We start from the raw sequence: 17,224 nt of genomic DNA on the forward strand, positions 1-17,224 counted from the left end.
TCTGAAGTGATTACGTTTTCTTAAAAGGTTTGGAGACTGAAGGATGTTATTTGATTTCAGTGTCAATTGAGCCTATTAAAGCTGTTTTCACTGATCAGTCCAGACAAAGTCAGTTCCAGTTGTCAGTGGCATGTCCCACTCTAGTAGTGTTGTTGTAAAGACCAAGACGTACCCGAGACCAGAGTGCAGCGAGACCGAGTCAAGACCAAGACCTTTTAGGGATCAAGACCGGGTCAAGACCAAGGCAGGGCGAGACAGAGACAGGATCAAGACCATACATATCAATAAACAAATCATCATATTGTGTGCAGCAGGCATGTTACTCACTTCTTCCTTTACACCAGGAAGCTTATGGCCTTAACTGGGGGATACAAATCAAATTATTCATGGATTGAAGTTATTTGTTCTTTTAAAAAGAGGCGTTTCTCTTTCTTATCTCAGTAATGAAATAAATAAGCCTAGTATCAGTGGTGCTGTTGACTGGTCTTGATTTAAAATCCAGAGTCCGCCCAGTCTAAGAACTGAGACAAAACCGAGTAAAAATGCTTTCGATTCCGAGACAAGACCTTCAAAAAGTGGTCTCCAGACCGGTCCTGAGACCAAGACTGATTTCGAGTACAACAACACTACACTCAAGATAAAAAATCATAGAACTGCTGGTCCTCCTCATTAATCACAACAACGGTTGTACACAATGACTCTGAAAGCAAACATTCGTCCCTCTCTACATTTAGAACATTGAAAACTACATAATCATTTTTTTATTTTTTTATTTACATTTTTATGACATCACAATACAAACAAGAGTGAAAACCCACAACCCAATCCATGGACAGAAAGAGTTGTTTTGATATATGAAGGGAGCAATACGGAGTCCTCTGAAGCTCCAAAGAGAGCCATGGTTCTGTCAGGAGAGAGAGACCTGTGATAAACCCCAGAAAAAAATGAAAAAAATTCTAGACCAGAACTGATAAATTAATGGACAATCCCAAAATAAATGCAGTAAAGTGCCATCTTTTGAATTACATTTGTCACATATTGGAGACACAGAGGGGTAAATCTTATGAAGCATGACTTTAGAATAATGAAAATGGTGAATGACTTTGAACTGAATTAACCTGTGTCTACTATTAATTGAAAAACTATGAATACGGGACTATAATACTCCATAGTTTATCAGGCAATGCAGCATTGGTTTCTCTTTCCCAAGCCTTCTTAATACAATTAACAGATACTGAATCCTCAGAGAAATAATTAACAAATTTAGTGATAAGCTTCTTACTCTCTGGTGAAAGAGAAAGCAATTCTAACAGAGGGTGTCTCTCACAGGATGACTCAAAATTAGGGATGTTTTCTCTTACAAAGTGCCTAAGTTGCATATAACGAAATAAATGTGAATGAGGTAGATTATACTTTAAACTTAGTTGCCCAAAAGATGCAAACTTGTTGTCCAAATAAAAATCTCCTGTACACTTTAATCCTTTTTCACACCACAAAGCAAAAGTATTGTCCAGCAATGCTGGCGAAGGCATGGTTATGGCAGACTGGTGTGTGTATTGAAATAACAGGGATTTTGAAACTTTTTTTAATTTGGCTAATTAAGTAATTGTTGACAAAATAAAAGTCTATGTATGAAACACTGATTCAACAAAAATTAGTCACTAGGTATCTCAGCAAAACTAAACAATTAATGAAATTCTGTAGTTTTAAATTAATTTCTTTAAAAAATCTGCTTTGTTGTTTCTTCAGGCTCTGGGCAGATGTACCCTCAAACATTGTGTTTGTTTGTGGCAACTCCTCTCCTCCCTCAAATCAGAAAAAATGCTGCAGCGTCTCAAGAGGGTAAGTGATGCGGTGTTAGCCGTTTAATATTAGAACAACAATCAATGAAAAAAACCTGGGTATAAGCATCATTCTCCCGCTTGCTTTCATTTCCTATAAAAATCTTTCTCTTTGTGTTTGCTGTGTCTCGACTGTTTGTCTGATAACAATTTCATTCATTCATTATTTCGCTCATTAAATAATATACTACAAGCACAAAAATGACACTTCCCTTTCATGTTGTTTCTATTATAAGGAGCCATTTTCAGGGTATCCAACTGAATACCAGGTGCAGCTGACTGAGGAAGATAAGACAGCGCTGAAGGGCTTCCTGTCCAGGGGCAACGTGGACCAATGGCTGCTTGAGATGCACGAGTTCCTCCTGCTGAATCTGGGCCGCCCAAAGGCCACTGATGATTACACACCAACCTGGAGGTAAAACTCTTAGAAAGACTCTAATGCTTTACTTATTACTATACTAGCCCCCATATATCCACTATGCAAAGAGGTGTGAGTGACTGACTTAAACAACTTTTTTTCTCTTCTCAGTGTAAAGGAGACTGTGGCGGCTTACATGGACCGTAAAGAGGTGGAGGTGCCTCTTTACGTGGAGGACAAGTTTCCAGAAAACCTGACGCTGTCCCAGATTGTGGCGACCTGGAAATACTCTGTCACAGCAAGGCAGGAGTTGATTATGGAGGGATGAGGTGGATGTGTTGTAGAAATGTGAGATTATGAGGTTAAATGTAAGAAAACCAAGTTTGATTTGATTTTGTTTTAATTTTTTCCCGCCTTTATTTGTTCCTGATTTGTTGTGTGAAAGATGAATATATAGTGAAGGTCCATTCTTGTAACTCCTTGATCAAACAGTTTATTACATATTACTAGCTGCTTATTTACTGCCCTATATCAGTTTATAAGAGATCATTCAGATGTGTGCCATGCCTTACATGAAGGGTCAGAACCTACTCAGGACAAATTAACTAAGACTTTGATATTGATTGTTTCATCAACCATGCCAGATCTTCTTTGAGTGATTGCACCTAGTTGAACACAGCCGCGCTGCCTAATGTTGAAATTTAAGAACAACAATACAGTCAAGCACAAGCTTCATGTGCTAATTCAGGCCCTATAATATTTTATTTTTAGAATTTGCTGCCGGCCATGGAGCTGATAGGTTGTGCCTGCTGAATGAAGGCTTCAGTCCTTCAAACAGGCAGCCCGGGTTCAAGTCTGACCTGTGGCTCCTTTCCTGCATGTCACTCCCCACTCTCTCGTCCCAATTTCCTACTCTGTCCACTGTTCTATTAAATAAGGGCTTCAAGCTAGAAAAATTTATCTCAATTTTTTGGGTGCTGCAGGCCAATAAAAAATGGATCACGAGCTGCAGGTATGGTCTTATGGTCTTATGTTTGGACACCCCTTTTGGAAAGATAAACTGGATAAGAAATGTAATCATGCATTCTGATTTTCATTCACATTAAGTATTCTCTCTTAGTTCATATGGAATTTCTTGTGATGCTTTTTATTGAGTGTCTTTGATTTATCTGATTTATGTTTGTTTCCTCAGTCTGGTCATGTTGGTCGTAGCAGTCTTAAAATAACGGCCATTATTGTTGTCATCATTGCAGTAACCGCTGTGGTGTTTAAACGCCTGTAAGTGGACCCATGCCTCAATAAAGCTTTCAAGTTAATAAAATGATGTCAGTTACATAAAAATTATTGAGGTTTCTGATTCCATGAAAAAGTTAAAGCGTATATCCTTTCACAACTGTACACCTTGAGGCAGTAACAATATTTTATTTTAGTGGTAAGATGAAGGATAATTAAATTTGGTAAAGATTACATTTGAGTTCACTAATCAACATACAGTAATAGAGTGAACTAGTCTTGATGCTGTTAATGTATTTAACAAGTTACATAAATAATTCACTTAATTTAAACTATAAGCTGCTCTTGCAGTCAGATAAATATTGTTGAAATTCCTACAAGTTTTTAGATGCAAAGGGATCTAAATGAGTTGGCATATTATCCACATTGTACCCAGTATTTCCACTTATTTTTGTTATAGGCTTAAACTTTCTATTGCTGATCATTAACATCAATCAAGCAATAAAATGTTTTTATGTCCAGAGAAATGACTAAGTGAAAAAGTAAAATATTTGATATCAAGTTGATATGACCAAAGGGAGTAAATCTTTTAGAACAATCTGTACTTAATAAAAATACAACCGCTTTAACAAAAGTTGTTTTATTCTGATGTGGTCTTGTAAATAAATTACAACACTGTCTTCTGTTACAAAACCCTCCAAACATGACAGATGTTGGACTTGTACATTAAGAACATGAGAATCTTCTTTTCCCCCCATGAAACTCTAAATGATCATAGTATGTCATCATACAAATCCTAAAAGAAAAAGCTTTCATTTTAAAGGGACTGTATCCTCATACCCTGAGTACCAGTCTACCGGCTCCACAGCTGTGAACAGACCTCACATCAAACAGAAAGGCTGCTAATCACAGGATGTCACAAACAACACAAAATTAAGAGCAAGTTAAAAAATAATACTCATGCAACAGAAGTTGGGGCTGGGTGTTACTTCACCACAAAAGGTTCCAAAAACAGAAAAGAAAAACATAAATCCAGTAGGGTCTCCAGTAACTATTTGACTTACTTTACAATGATAGAAAATCACAAATACAAATTGTTACTAAAGGAGTCTGTCAGCTCTGACTATATGGTGATAATAAAAAATGATGTACTTACAGGTGTGCTCAAAAACAAACAAACAAAACTGCCAGAGCACAGCTTCTATTTATCCCTCCCAGTTTGATTTCTGCTGTGGTCAGTCTTGACAATTATCAAAGCTGGAGCAAACACCAGAGAGCTCATTTTATCTTCATGTTCTGAAAGATGTAGTCTGTCAGTGCTGGTTCTTCATTCCCTGCGGCTTGCCCGGTTTCTTATCCTGCTGCTGCTGCTGCTGCTGCTGCTGCTGACCCCGCCCAGGACCAGTCATCCCTCTGCCACGACCACCAAACAGACCTGCGGGGAGAAATAAGAGGCCATATTGAGAACAACTGTTTAATAAAAATAAAAATAAAATGTTTGCATTTGTCTGAATTACTCTGAAAAAAACAGAAACTTAAGAAGTTACTTCTTAAATTGAGGCCAAAGATATTTGTTTGTTTTTGGTTAGCTAAACACACCGCAGCAGAATAATGTTTATCTTACAAAAATACAGTCTAAGAAATCAGAAACATCTGGACCGCCAGTAGAATGAACCCATTATTTGACCTAGTACTGAAAAGTAGAAGCTGTGTGAAAGCAGAATTTAAGGTAGAACACATGTATAAAATTGCATTCGATTGCATAGGTTGTCATAATGTTATTAGGAGGGAGTTTATCTCGAGGCATTTTGTTGTGTCACTTACAAATGTAATTCAAAAGTGTGCAGATTAAATGAATGATACATTTGGAATCATCCAAAATCTGATGTATGAAATACTCATGTTATGAGAGCAGAATCAAATATCCCGCGTTGCAACAGTGTGTTTCCACTCACCTCGGCCAGCTCCTCCTCTTCCTTTACCCTGCTGTTTGTTCTGCTGGGCACCTCCTCGTCCACGGCCCTTTGACACCACCTCCTCCTTCACCATGTCGATGATCTCGTCTGGGATTCGAAGATACTTGATGGTGCTTCCTCTAATGTAGCACTCAGGCATCCTCCAGAACTTATCTCCATCCTGTTAGAGGGGAGCAGGGATTACGGACTTTTGCCTTCAAAATGTTTCTGTAGTACCGTTTTGACGGGAGTGAATAATCCAAAGTGATTTTTAGAATAGTTAACAGGCCCAAATGAATTTTTGAGTCACTCCTGTCTACTCAGCTATTTACTGTTACTGAACAGTTTTACATACTTATGAAATAACTTGTTTTAAAAGTACCACAATCTATTCACACAAGGGTGAATATTTTTTGTCAGAATTTTATAAAAATCATAGCTTATACAATGCAAAGGTTGTTAGTTATTATTATAAAAAACATTTTTACACATATTTGCACATGGATATCCACCAAGTGCAACAGAAAAGTAAATAAGAACTGGACCATGACAAAAACACAAACTAATCAATCTTTAAATGCTTATAAAAAGGAGTGATTGGGATCCATCTACAGCAGGAGACTCAGAAGAAAACTCTGACACCAACAGCTAAAGTTATATGCTAAAACAGGATCACAGAGATATAAGTTTTGTTTCTTCCAGCTGGAGGGAATTCATCTACAGTTTTAGTGACGGCAGAAAAGCTAAAGCAAAACTCTCAGCTTTACCCTTGAGGTGCAGATGACTTCTCTCAGGTTAATGTTCATCCAGTTGTCACAGCTGACCAGATGACCATTGTAGGTCTCTCCGTTTTTCAGCTCCACCAGCTAAGGGACGAAAGACACAATTCAATTTATGACTCTGATTCAAATAGCCAGGTGCTTTTTAACACATGCAGGATGACAGGATAAAGTAAGAGCATGTTTACAACCCTCGTAAAAAAGAAAAAGAAAAGAAAACCCTCTACTTTGGCTGAAACACAAGAATTGGGAGGAAGTTGAATTTTAAACTAATTAAACCTGACAGCCAAAGCAGCAAAAGAAACATATAAAACAAAATATAATATAACAATGAATCATACAAATTTAAAAAAAAAAAAAGCCTGGAGAAGCAGACTGCCAAAGTTATACTGCAAGTGCATGTATAACTTTGTGGTATCTTAAATAAAGTCTATTTAAAATGATCAACAGTTTACAGGAAACACTTTTAATCAATGAATGTGAAACCATTTAAAGTTTCCAATCGTCTACATTAGTAACATTAACTCCTTCACAGCAGATGCATCTTAATATCTTCTCACCATTGGATGGTTCTGGGCAGTCTTCAGCAGAGACAAGGGCAGCTGCAAAATGACAAACAAAGTGAAATCACCATCACAGTGTTTACTAACTCGTGTACACTTCACGGCCGGTAGTATTTTTTAAGACTCGTTATTTAAATCCATACATTGCTAGAGTAGTTTACTGAGGAACCCTCAAATGTTGTTATGTGAAGTTGCAGACGTACTAGGCAACAAAAACAATTACTTTGGAGAGAAAGATAAGCGTGAGTAAGATGTTACCTGTGTTAGTATTTTTAAGGTTTAATCATCAGCTAACGCATCTAGCACGCCGCGATTCATTGTGACCCAGTTAGCGTTTAGCTGAGTAGCTGGCGTGCTACTAAATGTCTGATAACTTTCAGCGGTTTATTATTTATTTCAGTGCCATCATCAAACACTTACCATTGTGATTCTATCTTGTTTTTTAATCGCCTTAAGAACGTCTCTAACACGATTTAACAGCGGTCTTCTTCTACTCCTTCTACCAGCTCTTCTTCCTCTTCGACCGCGTCGTTTTTCTTCTTCTACTAAAGATTTTCTAGCACTGCAGTGCGTGCTCAGGTCAGATACTGCCCTCTACAGTCCCGCTTTGCAAAACACTTGAGTGCCTAAACCACCCCCCCCCCCCCACACACACACACACACACACACACACACACACACACACACAAACACAGAGAGAAAAAAAAAAAAACATTACATCATTTAAAGCAACAACCTAAATGTCCAAGAAGATTTCCGTTCTAGTTTTCAATGACTATATCCATGATTATTGAATTAAATTATTAGATTATTGATTAAAGATGTATCTTTATATTTTCTCCTTTAATTTCTCAATTTTCTCATATTTCTTTTTATCAAAAAGACGGTTTCAATAAAAATGCATCAAAACGAGGGCCTATTTGGACATAAAACGTTTGTCTTTCTTATTTTTGCCTGTGATTGTGAACCATTTTGTCGTTTTTGAGTCAAGAAATGACTGTCTTCTAATTGGTGACGTAATGACGTCACGCCGCACGTAGCCTGCAGCTTGAAGGACCAGTTTTTTCATTTGTGTCTGGCAGGAGAAGCCGTCGGCTGCGGAGGGTCTGAACTCCCTTTTACGGTCCAGTTTCAGACGAAAGACTGTTTAAAAAGACAACGGGACTGGCGATGGATAACAGTAAACGGACGGTGGTGGTTACAGGTTTGTCCGCTTTCTTTCAGCTGTTATTGTCGTCTCTTCTCGAAAGACTAAACAGGAGGCTGAAGTGGAGGAAAAGTTGTGAAAATGACAGCTGCTCTAACGTTAATGGCGTCAGGCTCATAAGTGCTTCTGTCCGTGCAGTTACTGGAAACGCTGTTTAAGACTCTTCATTCATGAAGACAAAACAAAAACAAACAGGGGATCAAACCACTGACAAACTGGTGGACATCATCTTTGTGGTTGTTTGACGGTTTTGGGTCACAACATACAAAATAATGTCCCGATTAAAAAAAAAAAAAAAAAATCGTGCATGAAATCGGATGTTATTTAAATCTCTACATACCTCGCAATTCTTCATAACGTTATATTAGATAACGTTAATTGTAAATGACAGTGTCCTATTATTCAAAATAATACAGTCAGTTATCTTAACCATTCAAATTTTGTTAATTTCACATCAAATCTGTTGCTTCCCAAGGCTTTCACATCCAAAGTTTACAATTAACCTTATCCTTTGTGTCTTTTATAGGATTATATTTATGGAGGGATTTGTTGTGATATTGAAAATGTCCTTTTAAAAGGAAGGGGCCCTTTTGGGGTTTGGTTTTTATTTGCTTAAAATGTCAGTTTACAGGAGGTTGTTTTCCGCTTCAGCTTCTTCCAGATTTGTTGCAGTTTTACAGATCTGGGAAAACAGTGTCTGATGACCCTGATGAAGCCCAAACGCCTCGGTCTACATTGTTAATAAAGTTGATCTTCTTACTACAAGTGTTGCTTCACTCTTCATGCACCTTATCAGTTGGTGAAGTTTGTGCCAGAAAATCCTCTTTTTTTTTAAAACAGTGTAAAGTAAATAAAATGTCTAAAATCCAGCCAGAGATTATGTTTCAGTCTTGATTATCTCCTGTGATACTTGTGGTACAGAAGCTCACACAGTTATGTTTAATTTATCACCTTGCTTTCCTTATGATAACAGTTCCAAATAAATGTCTGCGCTTTGAACTGTTATTTTCTAAAACTCCTTGTGACTTGTCTACCAGCCCATAAAACATATCATTTCTAAGTGCAAAACTACAGTCTCTAGTATTGACACTGTGCCGGACAACAGCAGCAGTGACTTTTCAGACACAAAGAGGGTGCAGGCGCTCACAGTCCCAGCTGATACAAGATGTGAAGATTGCCTGGGAACAGCACCTTCACAATAGCGGGCCGGCTGGCAGCTGCCGGCCCCTCACTCTGCTCCTTTTCAGCAGCATGTCAGACAGACTGACCCCCCCCCCCAACCCACCCATCCAACCCCCAAGGGACCTGCTGACCCTTGGAAGGGTGGTGGTAGGGGATCAGTTATAGATCTCTACACAAACAAGTCCTGGTGAATATCTATTGGCTTCTGCTGTGATTTTGATCATATATGGAGTGAGCCATGAAGGGATTTTAGTTATGATGATTGATTTTAATTTTTTAATTCAATAAAGAGCAGAATGCTGCTAATCTAACAACACCTTCCTCTCTTTTTGGTTTTAGAAAGATGTTTTTTTTTTTTTTTTTTTTAAAGGTTCATTCAGGAACATTCAGATTCTGTATCCTGCAGTCAAACATTCAAAAGTATCTCTATCAAACAATTAAACTAAAAGCATTAGGATCACACATAGTAAGGCTTCAACTGCAACATATAAGGTACACAAGATTTTATTATGTCTATTATACAACAGACTAGGATGTGTATTCTACTACTTCTTCAAAACTAAATGCTTTTTCATTTGTTGTTTTTAAAAAAAAAATGAATAGTTATTTTTCCTAAGTGCTGCATCATAACAGTGTGTGTGTTTTTTTGCAGGTTTTGGGCCATTTGGAGAGCACACAGTCAACGCCAGCTGGGTAGCTGTACAGGTACTGTATGTTGTATCTCTTTTAGGGCTGGAAAATATATCAAGTTTTTAAGATATATCGATATATTTTCAAACAAGATGTTATGTTGCATTAAAATAACATTACAGAGGTGCCAGTTCACCTTTTTCTCATCTCACTGATGATGACTGTCTGTTCCTCTTAACCCTGCTCCTCCTCTCTCCCTCTTTTATTGAATTTAAGGAACATTTTTATTTTGCAATATTACTGTTTGAATTCACAATCAGGTAGTTTATTTTTCATGTGTTTTCACTGTTAATGAAAGACTTATCGATATATATCGAGTATCGCCATTCAGCTAGACAATATTGAGATATGATTTTTGGTCCATATTTCCCTAATCTCTTTACTGCCAATGCGTAAGTAATGATCAGGATCATCAATTAAAATTAGACTGCTGTAATTCAATATTTTGTTTAAATAGTATTCCTTACGTAATGACATTTTTGTTGTTGTTTTTTAAATGAAGACAAAACGACATGCTTGTGAAATATGAGACACTACCTATATAATTATAAAGATCAATATTTTTTTGGGCCAAGACTTGGCTTCCTGCACAAACAGTCAAATGTAAACAGACATAAAAGAGAGAGAGTAGGTGTGACTAAATTAATATCTCTTGTTAAACCTGTGTATGTGGCAGTGAAATGTTCCTCTGATTGCTGCCGGCCGGCTTCACGTCGTGTAGCAGCGAGTCGATAGGCTCTCTGTGTCCTACTGGGGAAACTGCATGTGGGGGATGACAGAGGTTGTCAGGGTGTCTAGACGGACTTGATAAGGATATTAAATGCAAACAATAGGCTGCTTTGTGGTGGGGTCGCAGACGTGGTCAAAAAAGCCTCTTTTCAATACAAGTAGGGGTCATTGTCCGAGGCTTCTGGTCCTACGGGGGAGACAAGTGGAGATGCCGGTCACTGGCTGTGAATCTGACACAGATTTATCTTACTTAGAATATGTAAGATTGCTTCTTTTATTTCACAGTTTTATTCATTAATATTCATTTATGAAAACAGACTTTCTTACTGGATTTGTTGTAGTTTGGAAAATAAATATATATATATATAAAAAAAAAAAAAAAAATTCTAAGGTAATTTTTGGGCTTTTATGCCTTTTATTGAGAGGAAAGTGAAGAGAGTCAGAGACAAGGGTGGGGGAGTGTGAAATGACATGCAGGAAAAATGGGTACAAATGGAAATGTGAGGATGTACTTTTTTGAATATTTCCTTGCAAGTAGGCACTAATTGTAAGTATAAATGGTAAAAGGTGCAGGAAATGTACCAAACTAATACACAGTGAGAGAAGTGTGGCAATGCTGTTTAAAGCTTAAATACACCTGTAAATGGCTCTTTGAGAACAGATTATTTTTCCACACATTAAACACGCTTCATCAGCCTACATATAGATAACTCTGTGCTACTCCCTTCCCTTGAGTGCATTGTTGTAATAGTTTCACCACCTCTCTCCAAGTTATTTTGACATATTCTGGGCTGAATCAATTTTTCCAGTCTTGAAATCATTGATTTTTTGTTTTCCTCTTGAAATCATTGATTATTCTTGCCCAGATCTTACCTTAATCATTGAAAAATGTTGTGCTTAATGATATTAACATCATGCACTTTGCATCACGTGACAGAACACAGTGCTAACATAGATTTGAGGTCCCACAGAGTTCAGACGCTAAGCTGTTCTAACTCGTATCACTGTAACATGCTCCAGTTAAAACATCTTTTTAGTGCAGATACTATGTGAAAATGCAAAAAGCACTTCAGCTTACATGCTCTCGTTTTTTTCTTACAGGAACTGAAGAAGCTTGGACTTGGAAGTGAAGTGGACTTGCATGTTTTAGAAGTTCCTGTAGAGTATCAGACAGTCCAGAGTTTGGTTCCTTCATTATGGAAGCAGTATCATCCACTGGTAAGAGAAACATATGACCGATCAGCATTTTTCCACATCTAGAGATAAACTACAGCAGCTCATGTCTGCTTCAGTTTCAGTCTGATTGAAATGTCACTTTCTAAAGGCAAGTCAAAGTTGGATCTCACACACATCGTAAAGGCATATAATAGATAATTACACATGTAACACATGCTGCCTCAAAGTACACTACATACAATTATTAAATTACTGTTTGTAACAAATGACTAGCTTTAGTGTGTCTCAGACCCACTCTGAGAGCATTCAAATATGAAATATGATACTTTCATGGGGCTCCTAAAGATGTAGTATTTTTTTTAATGAGATCTGCGTGTTTGCGTCTCCTCCCCAGATAAATGAATCACCACTCCTTTTATACACCTCATATGTGATTTATCATGTTTCAATTTGTGTTTGGGACCAAAATATTTGAGTAAATCTGAATTGAGTAAGTCTCAGATCTTCTCTTTTTTTTTTTTTTTTTTTTTTTTCTTCCAGTTGGTCGTTCACGTTGGCGTCTCAGGTATGGCCACCACCGTCACACTGGAGAAGTGTGGCAGAAATCATGGCTACAAGGGCCTGGACAACAGCAGCTTCTGTCCTGATTCGCAGTGTTGCATCGTGGGAGGTCCAGACTGTATCGACTCAGTTATTGACATGGAATCGGTCTGTAAGAGAGTGACGGCCTCGGGGCTTGGAGTAGCTGTTTCTGTCTCTAAAGATGCTGGAAGGTAATTATTTCCTGTAATTTTGCCAGTCAGAATTAGCCTTTTTTTGTTTTACTTACACCACTGGATCACTGACTTAAACTCCAGATGGATTGTGACATGAAAGCACATGGATTTTTGTCTATTAAAGAAGAACATTTTTACTCTTTGCAAAATGGGGGGAATTTTGTTTAACGGTGTGATAGACAGCTGAGGGAACAATGTATTAATAGGAACAAAAGGATTGATTTCCCTTTGCTTGAAGCCACTGTGAGGAACATGCATTTTGTGCCGATCTTGTTGACTGCTGTGGTCAAAGCAGTAACTTGTTCTGCATATGCCTTTTCTGCCAGAAATTGAATCTTCTCTCTGTAAGCTGTCAGTCTTATCAACCACCCTGAATCTTTACCGTTGGAAATTGTAAATGGCATTTTTGCTACAATAGCAGGTCATTAATAACTTAGATGTTTGAATCCTGAAAAGAATGATACATACTCTTCATTGAAGATGGCAGCGGAGCTTGTGTTTTTGTCATGGGCCACCATTATAAGGAATTGTATAAAATACATCTTTGCGATTCATTTAACTTGACTGTGTATAGAGTTTTTGACGTACCCATATTGATTAACAGTTTTTAATAAATCAAGAGCCAATACTAATCCATCATGAGCACAGCACCAAGCAACATTTAGCAAAGTTACAGTGGCAAGGAAAAAAACGTCCTTCTACCAGGCAGAAACCTCGAGCCGCAGGAGTCACACTTGTCAACAGAGCTGACGATGATGATGATGATGTTACTGCCACTCTCTCTGGTATCAAATAGCTTATTAGAACTAAAGTTCAGAAACACTTGATCATAAATCCATTTCATAATAACAAACCATCACAACAGAATCTGGGTAAGAGAGAAATGTGTTTAATGTGTATTTTGATGCACATCACACAGGTGCAGCCAGGGCAATACAAGAACAGAAGAGAGAAGAAATGCCGGCACATTTAATACTTCTTTAAAATAAGAATGATCACCTGAAGAAGACCTCTCGTCTAAACTTTTTGTGGTGTTTCGAGCAAGTGTGTGGGCATATCTTCTTCTCTCTAGTATTTGTTACTAACCGACTACAATCTCCAAATTCTATTGTTGTAAATGACACAAAACATGTGTCGAAGTAATATCTCTGTCCTTTTACAAACTCATTCTTAAACCTACTCTGAATGTTTCTTTTTTCACTCTTGTTTCTTTTATTTATTGGGTCATCTGCTCATGATTTGTTATAAAGCTGTACCCGTGTGTAATGCAGGTATTCATAGCTTTTATTTTCTCTTCTTTATAACACATTGACTTTACTCATCTGATGGTGTGCTCACTTCCCGAACAGGTATCTCTGTGACTTCACCTACTACACCTCTTTGTATCTGAGCCATGGTCGCTCTGCCTTCGTCCATGTGCCTCCTCTTGGAAAGCCTTACAGCGGTGAAGACCTGGGCCGTGCACTGAAGGCCATCATTCAAGAGATGCTCGAGCTTCTGGACCAGGCCGAGGAGAAGATCCACTGCCAACAGCACTTCCACTAAGTGACCTCCAGAAGTCAACCAGCCTCTTCAGCCTTTACCACACAGGAGAACTTGCACTTAACCACAAGTAGCCAAACCTCTTTTTATTGTCTTGGACAAAACAAAAACTTCCTTGTTTCTGATCTTTCCAGCATTTATTTGTCTTTAGCTGCTTTCACATATGCACTCCTGAAAATATCTAGATCATTTCAGGAGATGCTCTGGAGATTCTCCTGACCTGGCTGTTCACATATTCACCTACCAGCGGGAGTCTATCCCTGTCAGACGGGGGGGAAGTGGCCGGTGAAGCAATAGATTCCACTATACGTTGCTATAATGACAATATTTGCCTTTATATCAATGCTACATGAAGTTTGACGGAATCACACTATTAACAAAAGTGCGGAGAACAACATACTGGTGAACAGAAAACATAATGCGGCAGTTTAATTACGTGCACAGAGATAGTAGCGTTTGCGGTGCACCTGTCACAGGACATAAACGTTACCACCCCCTCCTACCCGCTCCATGTGAATTGTCCGGGTAACTGAGTGCTGCGTTCTCACATCAGCTCACTCGGACTTAATGCGCAAAAAACATTTAGGCAGCTGGCAGGAGAAACTCTGTAAAAAGTCTGAAAAGCTCCTCCTGAAAATATCAGGATTTATTTCAGGAGTTTTCTGTGTGAAATCACTATTTGTCTTCGGTTTTTGCTTTGTATACTACTTGCCTGATTATCTTGTGTTTTAATGTCTCCCAATATGTGTAAAAAAAAAAAAATGTAGGGTTTAGCTGAAAAAAACAAAACACCTGATCCCATTAAAAAGTCACACTTTAGATGAAGATTAAATATTCTGACTGCTGAGTTAAAAACTATACGAAAAGTATAATGCTCATTAAGAGAACACAGACACAATGGGCTGTTAACATTTGTTTGTATACATTGAGACCTTATAGACCTGTAGTCCTAAATGTGACTCCTATGATGCACCTAAAAGGCGGTTAGGGTTTTTTCAAATGGTTAGAGAAGTCCCATTTGAAAACATGGCTGAGCGAGTATTTAACTCTCAGGATATTTCATCCTCAAGTTTTTGATTTCACATTATGATTAATTCAACTGTTTACGTCCAAAGGTTTTTAAATGTTCAATGTACCCAATACATAATGGTTTTAGTAGAAATGATTAGCAGTGAACTGTGTTTACTCATTTCTGGTTCCTTTTAACTACCTTCTTACTATGTGGTTTCACACTTGATGTTGAATTGTTTCTTTAGTCCTTTTTCTTTATAAGAAGTTGTGAATTTGCCTTCTTTTACAAAGGTTATTTAAATCAGGGAACGGGTTGGTTCCAGCTCATATTTCCCCAGTTTGTCTGGCCCACTTCTGACAGAACAACCACAATTCCACGCTACTGAGATCTGGCCCAAGGCTGTGCAATGTTATTTTTTTTACAGATCTCAGGTTCACTGATTTCTATTATGGCTTCACCATTACATTCAGATAGCTGTCCTGTTCTTAATCTAAAGTGCATATCCAATAATAATACGGTAATTAGAAAAACCAATATATTTTAGCCCTTAAGAGAGATACAAAGCTTTTCTGAAAATGTTCCAGACTGTGAAGAAAATTTGTGATTGTATTTGAAGTGTGCAACCTTTCAAGCTCAAGTAGTACAATCCCATGTTTTCTCTTTTTTTGTCTAGCCCTTGTTTTTTATACATTGACAAAAGTTTTCTGTTGTGCCCGTCATTGACTCAGATTTAGCTGCTTATTTTACCTGAGGATTCGATTTCATGGATTTGGACTCTCAGTTCAGTCAGAGTTGGGCCTGGACTTTCTTTTCTGTAGCACTTTCTTTTTTTTCCTTTTTTTTAAAATGTGACTTTATCTGGAATATTAACAGCAATTTGATTTGTGAAAATGCTTTTTTTCAGCCACTTTAAATTGAAATATGTAGCTTTCCAGGCATGCACACATGCATTTTAATGTTTTTCTCTCCAATTATTATTACTATGGATGCTTTATCAGTGAGTCATCATTTATATCCTGTACCTTTGGTTTGTTTAACCTGTTAAACAAACAAACAAACTGTAGACGACTCTACAGACATTCTAGTTTTTAAAGGTCTCTGTTCTGCCTGAGCAACCTATGTATCCAAAGCAAGACAATTTGTTTGGATAAACTTAGCTGAATATTGTTTAAAACTGTAAAATCTATCGAGGAAACTAAACAATTAGCTTAACATTGCAGCAGTAGAAGCCTTTTATTTAATTTTTTTACAAGGTCAGTAATGTAGCAGCCAGTTAGATTGCGTGAATTGTCATTAGTTTTTAGCAGAGTATGTTATTTTAATTCAATTGTTTGTACCATAACGTAGCATCATTGAACACCGAGCTGAACACATGCTTGAATTGAATCTTGGCATTCGTTTTTCAACCTACATCTTTGGTATGAGGTTTTAAGATCTGTTTTGAAATTACTGAAATAGTGGGCAGGGTTAAGTTCCTTGTTTGCAGGTGAGGAAGTCAAAGGGTTGTGGTGGATCTGACCCCCCCCTCCCAAAAAAATCCTGCCAACATATAGTGAAAGCCTCGAGTTTACAGATGAGGTGATGTCTGATCCTGACTCTTTCCTGTGCCTTGTAATTAATGAGTGTTGTGAAAAGGCCTTAAAATTGCTCAGCAGTTCAGTTCAAAGATATTTTATTGATACTGTCCAGTCAAATGTGTGGCTACCTCAAATGTATTTATTTTTATCTTGGTGTGTGCTCTGTTGTACAATAACATTATGGCTCTGTGAATTTATTGTGAATTTCTCTATTTGGTAAGAATCCACTTTAGACATTAACAAAGCAACGTTACAAAAATGTAATCTTTGCTTTTTAGAAGCAAATGCTTGGAAATAAAGAGAATGAAATGATAACATGGAACGTCTCTGTGTCTTTTGATACAACGATTTTTATAAACTATTGTAGTTGTAGTTGAGTTTTACTCGATTTTACTGAGTGACATTTGAAGATTGAAATATACATTTCAGGCTGCGTGAACAAAAACATTTTTCAATTACTATTACCAGCTCAAATGTTATCCAATCAAAAACCTTGACGAATCTCTCAAGCTTTTCATATGGCTTTAAATGTGTTTAGGCTTTGAATAAATGCTCTAGATAAATATTAAATAATATAATTCCCGCAAAGGTCCAACAACTCCGT

At 37.5% G+C, this 17,224-nt stretch overlaps 3 protein-coding genes across 3 annotated transcripts in view; 2 read left to right on the plus strand and 1 right to left on the minus strand.

Annotated features, from left to right (window-relative positions):
- LOC132967114 (E3 ubiquitin-protein ligase rnf213-alpha-like) overlaps positions 1 to 3,543 on the plus strand; it is a 46,310-nt gene extending 42,767 nt beyond the window's left edge. The window contains exons 64-66 of the mRNA XM_061033968.1: positions 1,750 to 1,842; positions 2,078 to 2,256; positions 2,371 to 3,543. Of these exons, the coding sequence (XP_060889951.1) occupies positions 1,750 to 1,842; positions 2,078 to 2,256; positions 2,371 to 2,527 (429 nt within the window). The 3' untranslated portion in view covers positions 2,528 to 3,543. The remainder of the gene's footprint in view (positions 1 to 1,749; positions 1,843 to 2,077; positions 2,257 to 2,370) is intronic.
- A 513-nt stretch (positions 3,544 to 4,056) lies between these two features.
- On the minus strand, positions 4,057 to 7,285 carry lsm4 (LSM4 homolog, U6 small nuclear RNA and mRNA degradation associated). The gene is made up of 5 exons (XM_061033976.1): positions 7,150 to 7,285; positions 6,727 to 6,768; positions 6,155 to 6,253; positions 5,388 to 5,568; positions 4,057 to 4,867 (listed from the first exon to the last, which is right to left on the minus strand). The coding sequence occupies exons 1-5, from the start codon at positions 7,150 to 7,152 to the stop codon at positions 4,746 to 4,748; spliced, it is 447 nt and encodes a 148-aa protein (XP_060889959.1). The 5' UTR covers positions 7,153 to 7,285; the 3' UTR covers positions 4,057 to 4,745.
- Positions 7,286 to 7,784: 499 nt separating this feature from the next.
- On the plus strand, positions 7,785 to 16,935 carry pgpep1 (pyroglutamyl-peptidase I). Its single transcript, XM_061033989.1, has 5 exons — positions 7,785 to 7,933; positions 9,771 to 9,823; positions 11,639 to 11,755; positions 12,254 to 12,486; positions 13,839 to 16,935. Exons 1-5 carry the CDS (start codon positions 7,900 to 7,902, stop codon positions 14,032 to 14,034), a joined length of 633 nt encoding a protein of 210 aa, XP_060889972.1. The 5' UTR covers positions 7,785 to 7,899; the 3' UTR covers positions 14,035 to 16,935.
- Positions 16,936 to 17,224: the final 289 nt, after the last annotated feature.

Source organism: Labrus mixtus, chromosome 3 (genome assembly GCF_963584025.1).
Source record: "Labrus mixtus chromosome 3, fLabMix1.1, whole genome shotgun sequence".
Lineage (NCBI taxonomy): Eukaryota > Metazoa > Chordata > Actinopteri > Labriformes > Labridae > Labrus > Labrus mixtus.

Coding starts and splice junctions, on each gene's coding strand:
- pgpep1 (XM_061033989.1), top strand. CDS start 7,900: ATGGATAACAGTAAACGGACGGTGGTGGTTACAG. Junction 7,934..9,770: donor ACGGACGGTGGTGGTTACAG/GTTTGTCCGCTT, acceptor GTTTTTTTGCAG/GTTTTGGGCCATTTGGAGAG. Junction 9,824..11,638: donor CCAGCTGGGTAGCTGTACAG/GTACTGTATGTT, acceptor TTTTTCTTACAG/GAACTGAAGAAGCTTGGACT.
- lsm4 (XM_061033976.1), bottom strand. Junction 6,254..6,726: donor CTGCCCAGAACCATCCAATG/GTGAGAAGATAT, acceptor TTCGTCCCTTAG/CTGGTGGAGCTGAAAAACGG. Junction 5,569..6,154: donor AAGTCATCTGCACCTCAAGG/GTAAAGCTGAGA, acceptor CCCCTCTAACAG/GATGGAGATAAGTTCTGGAG.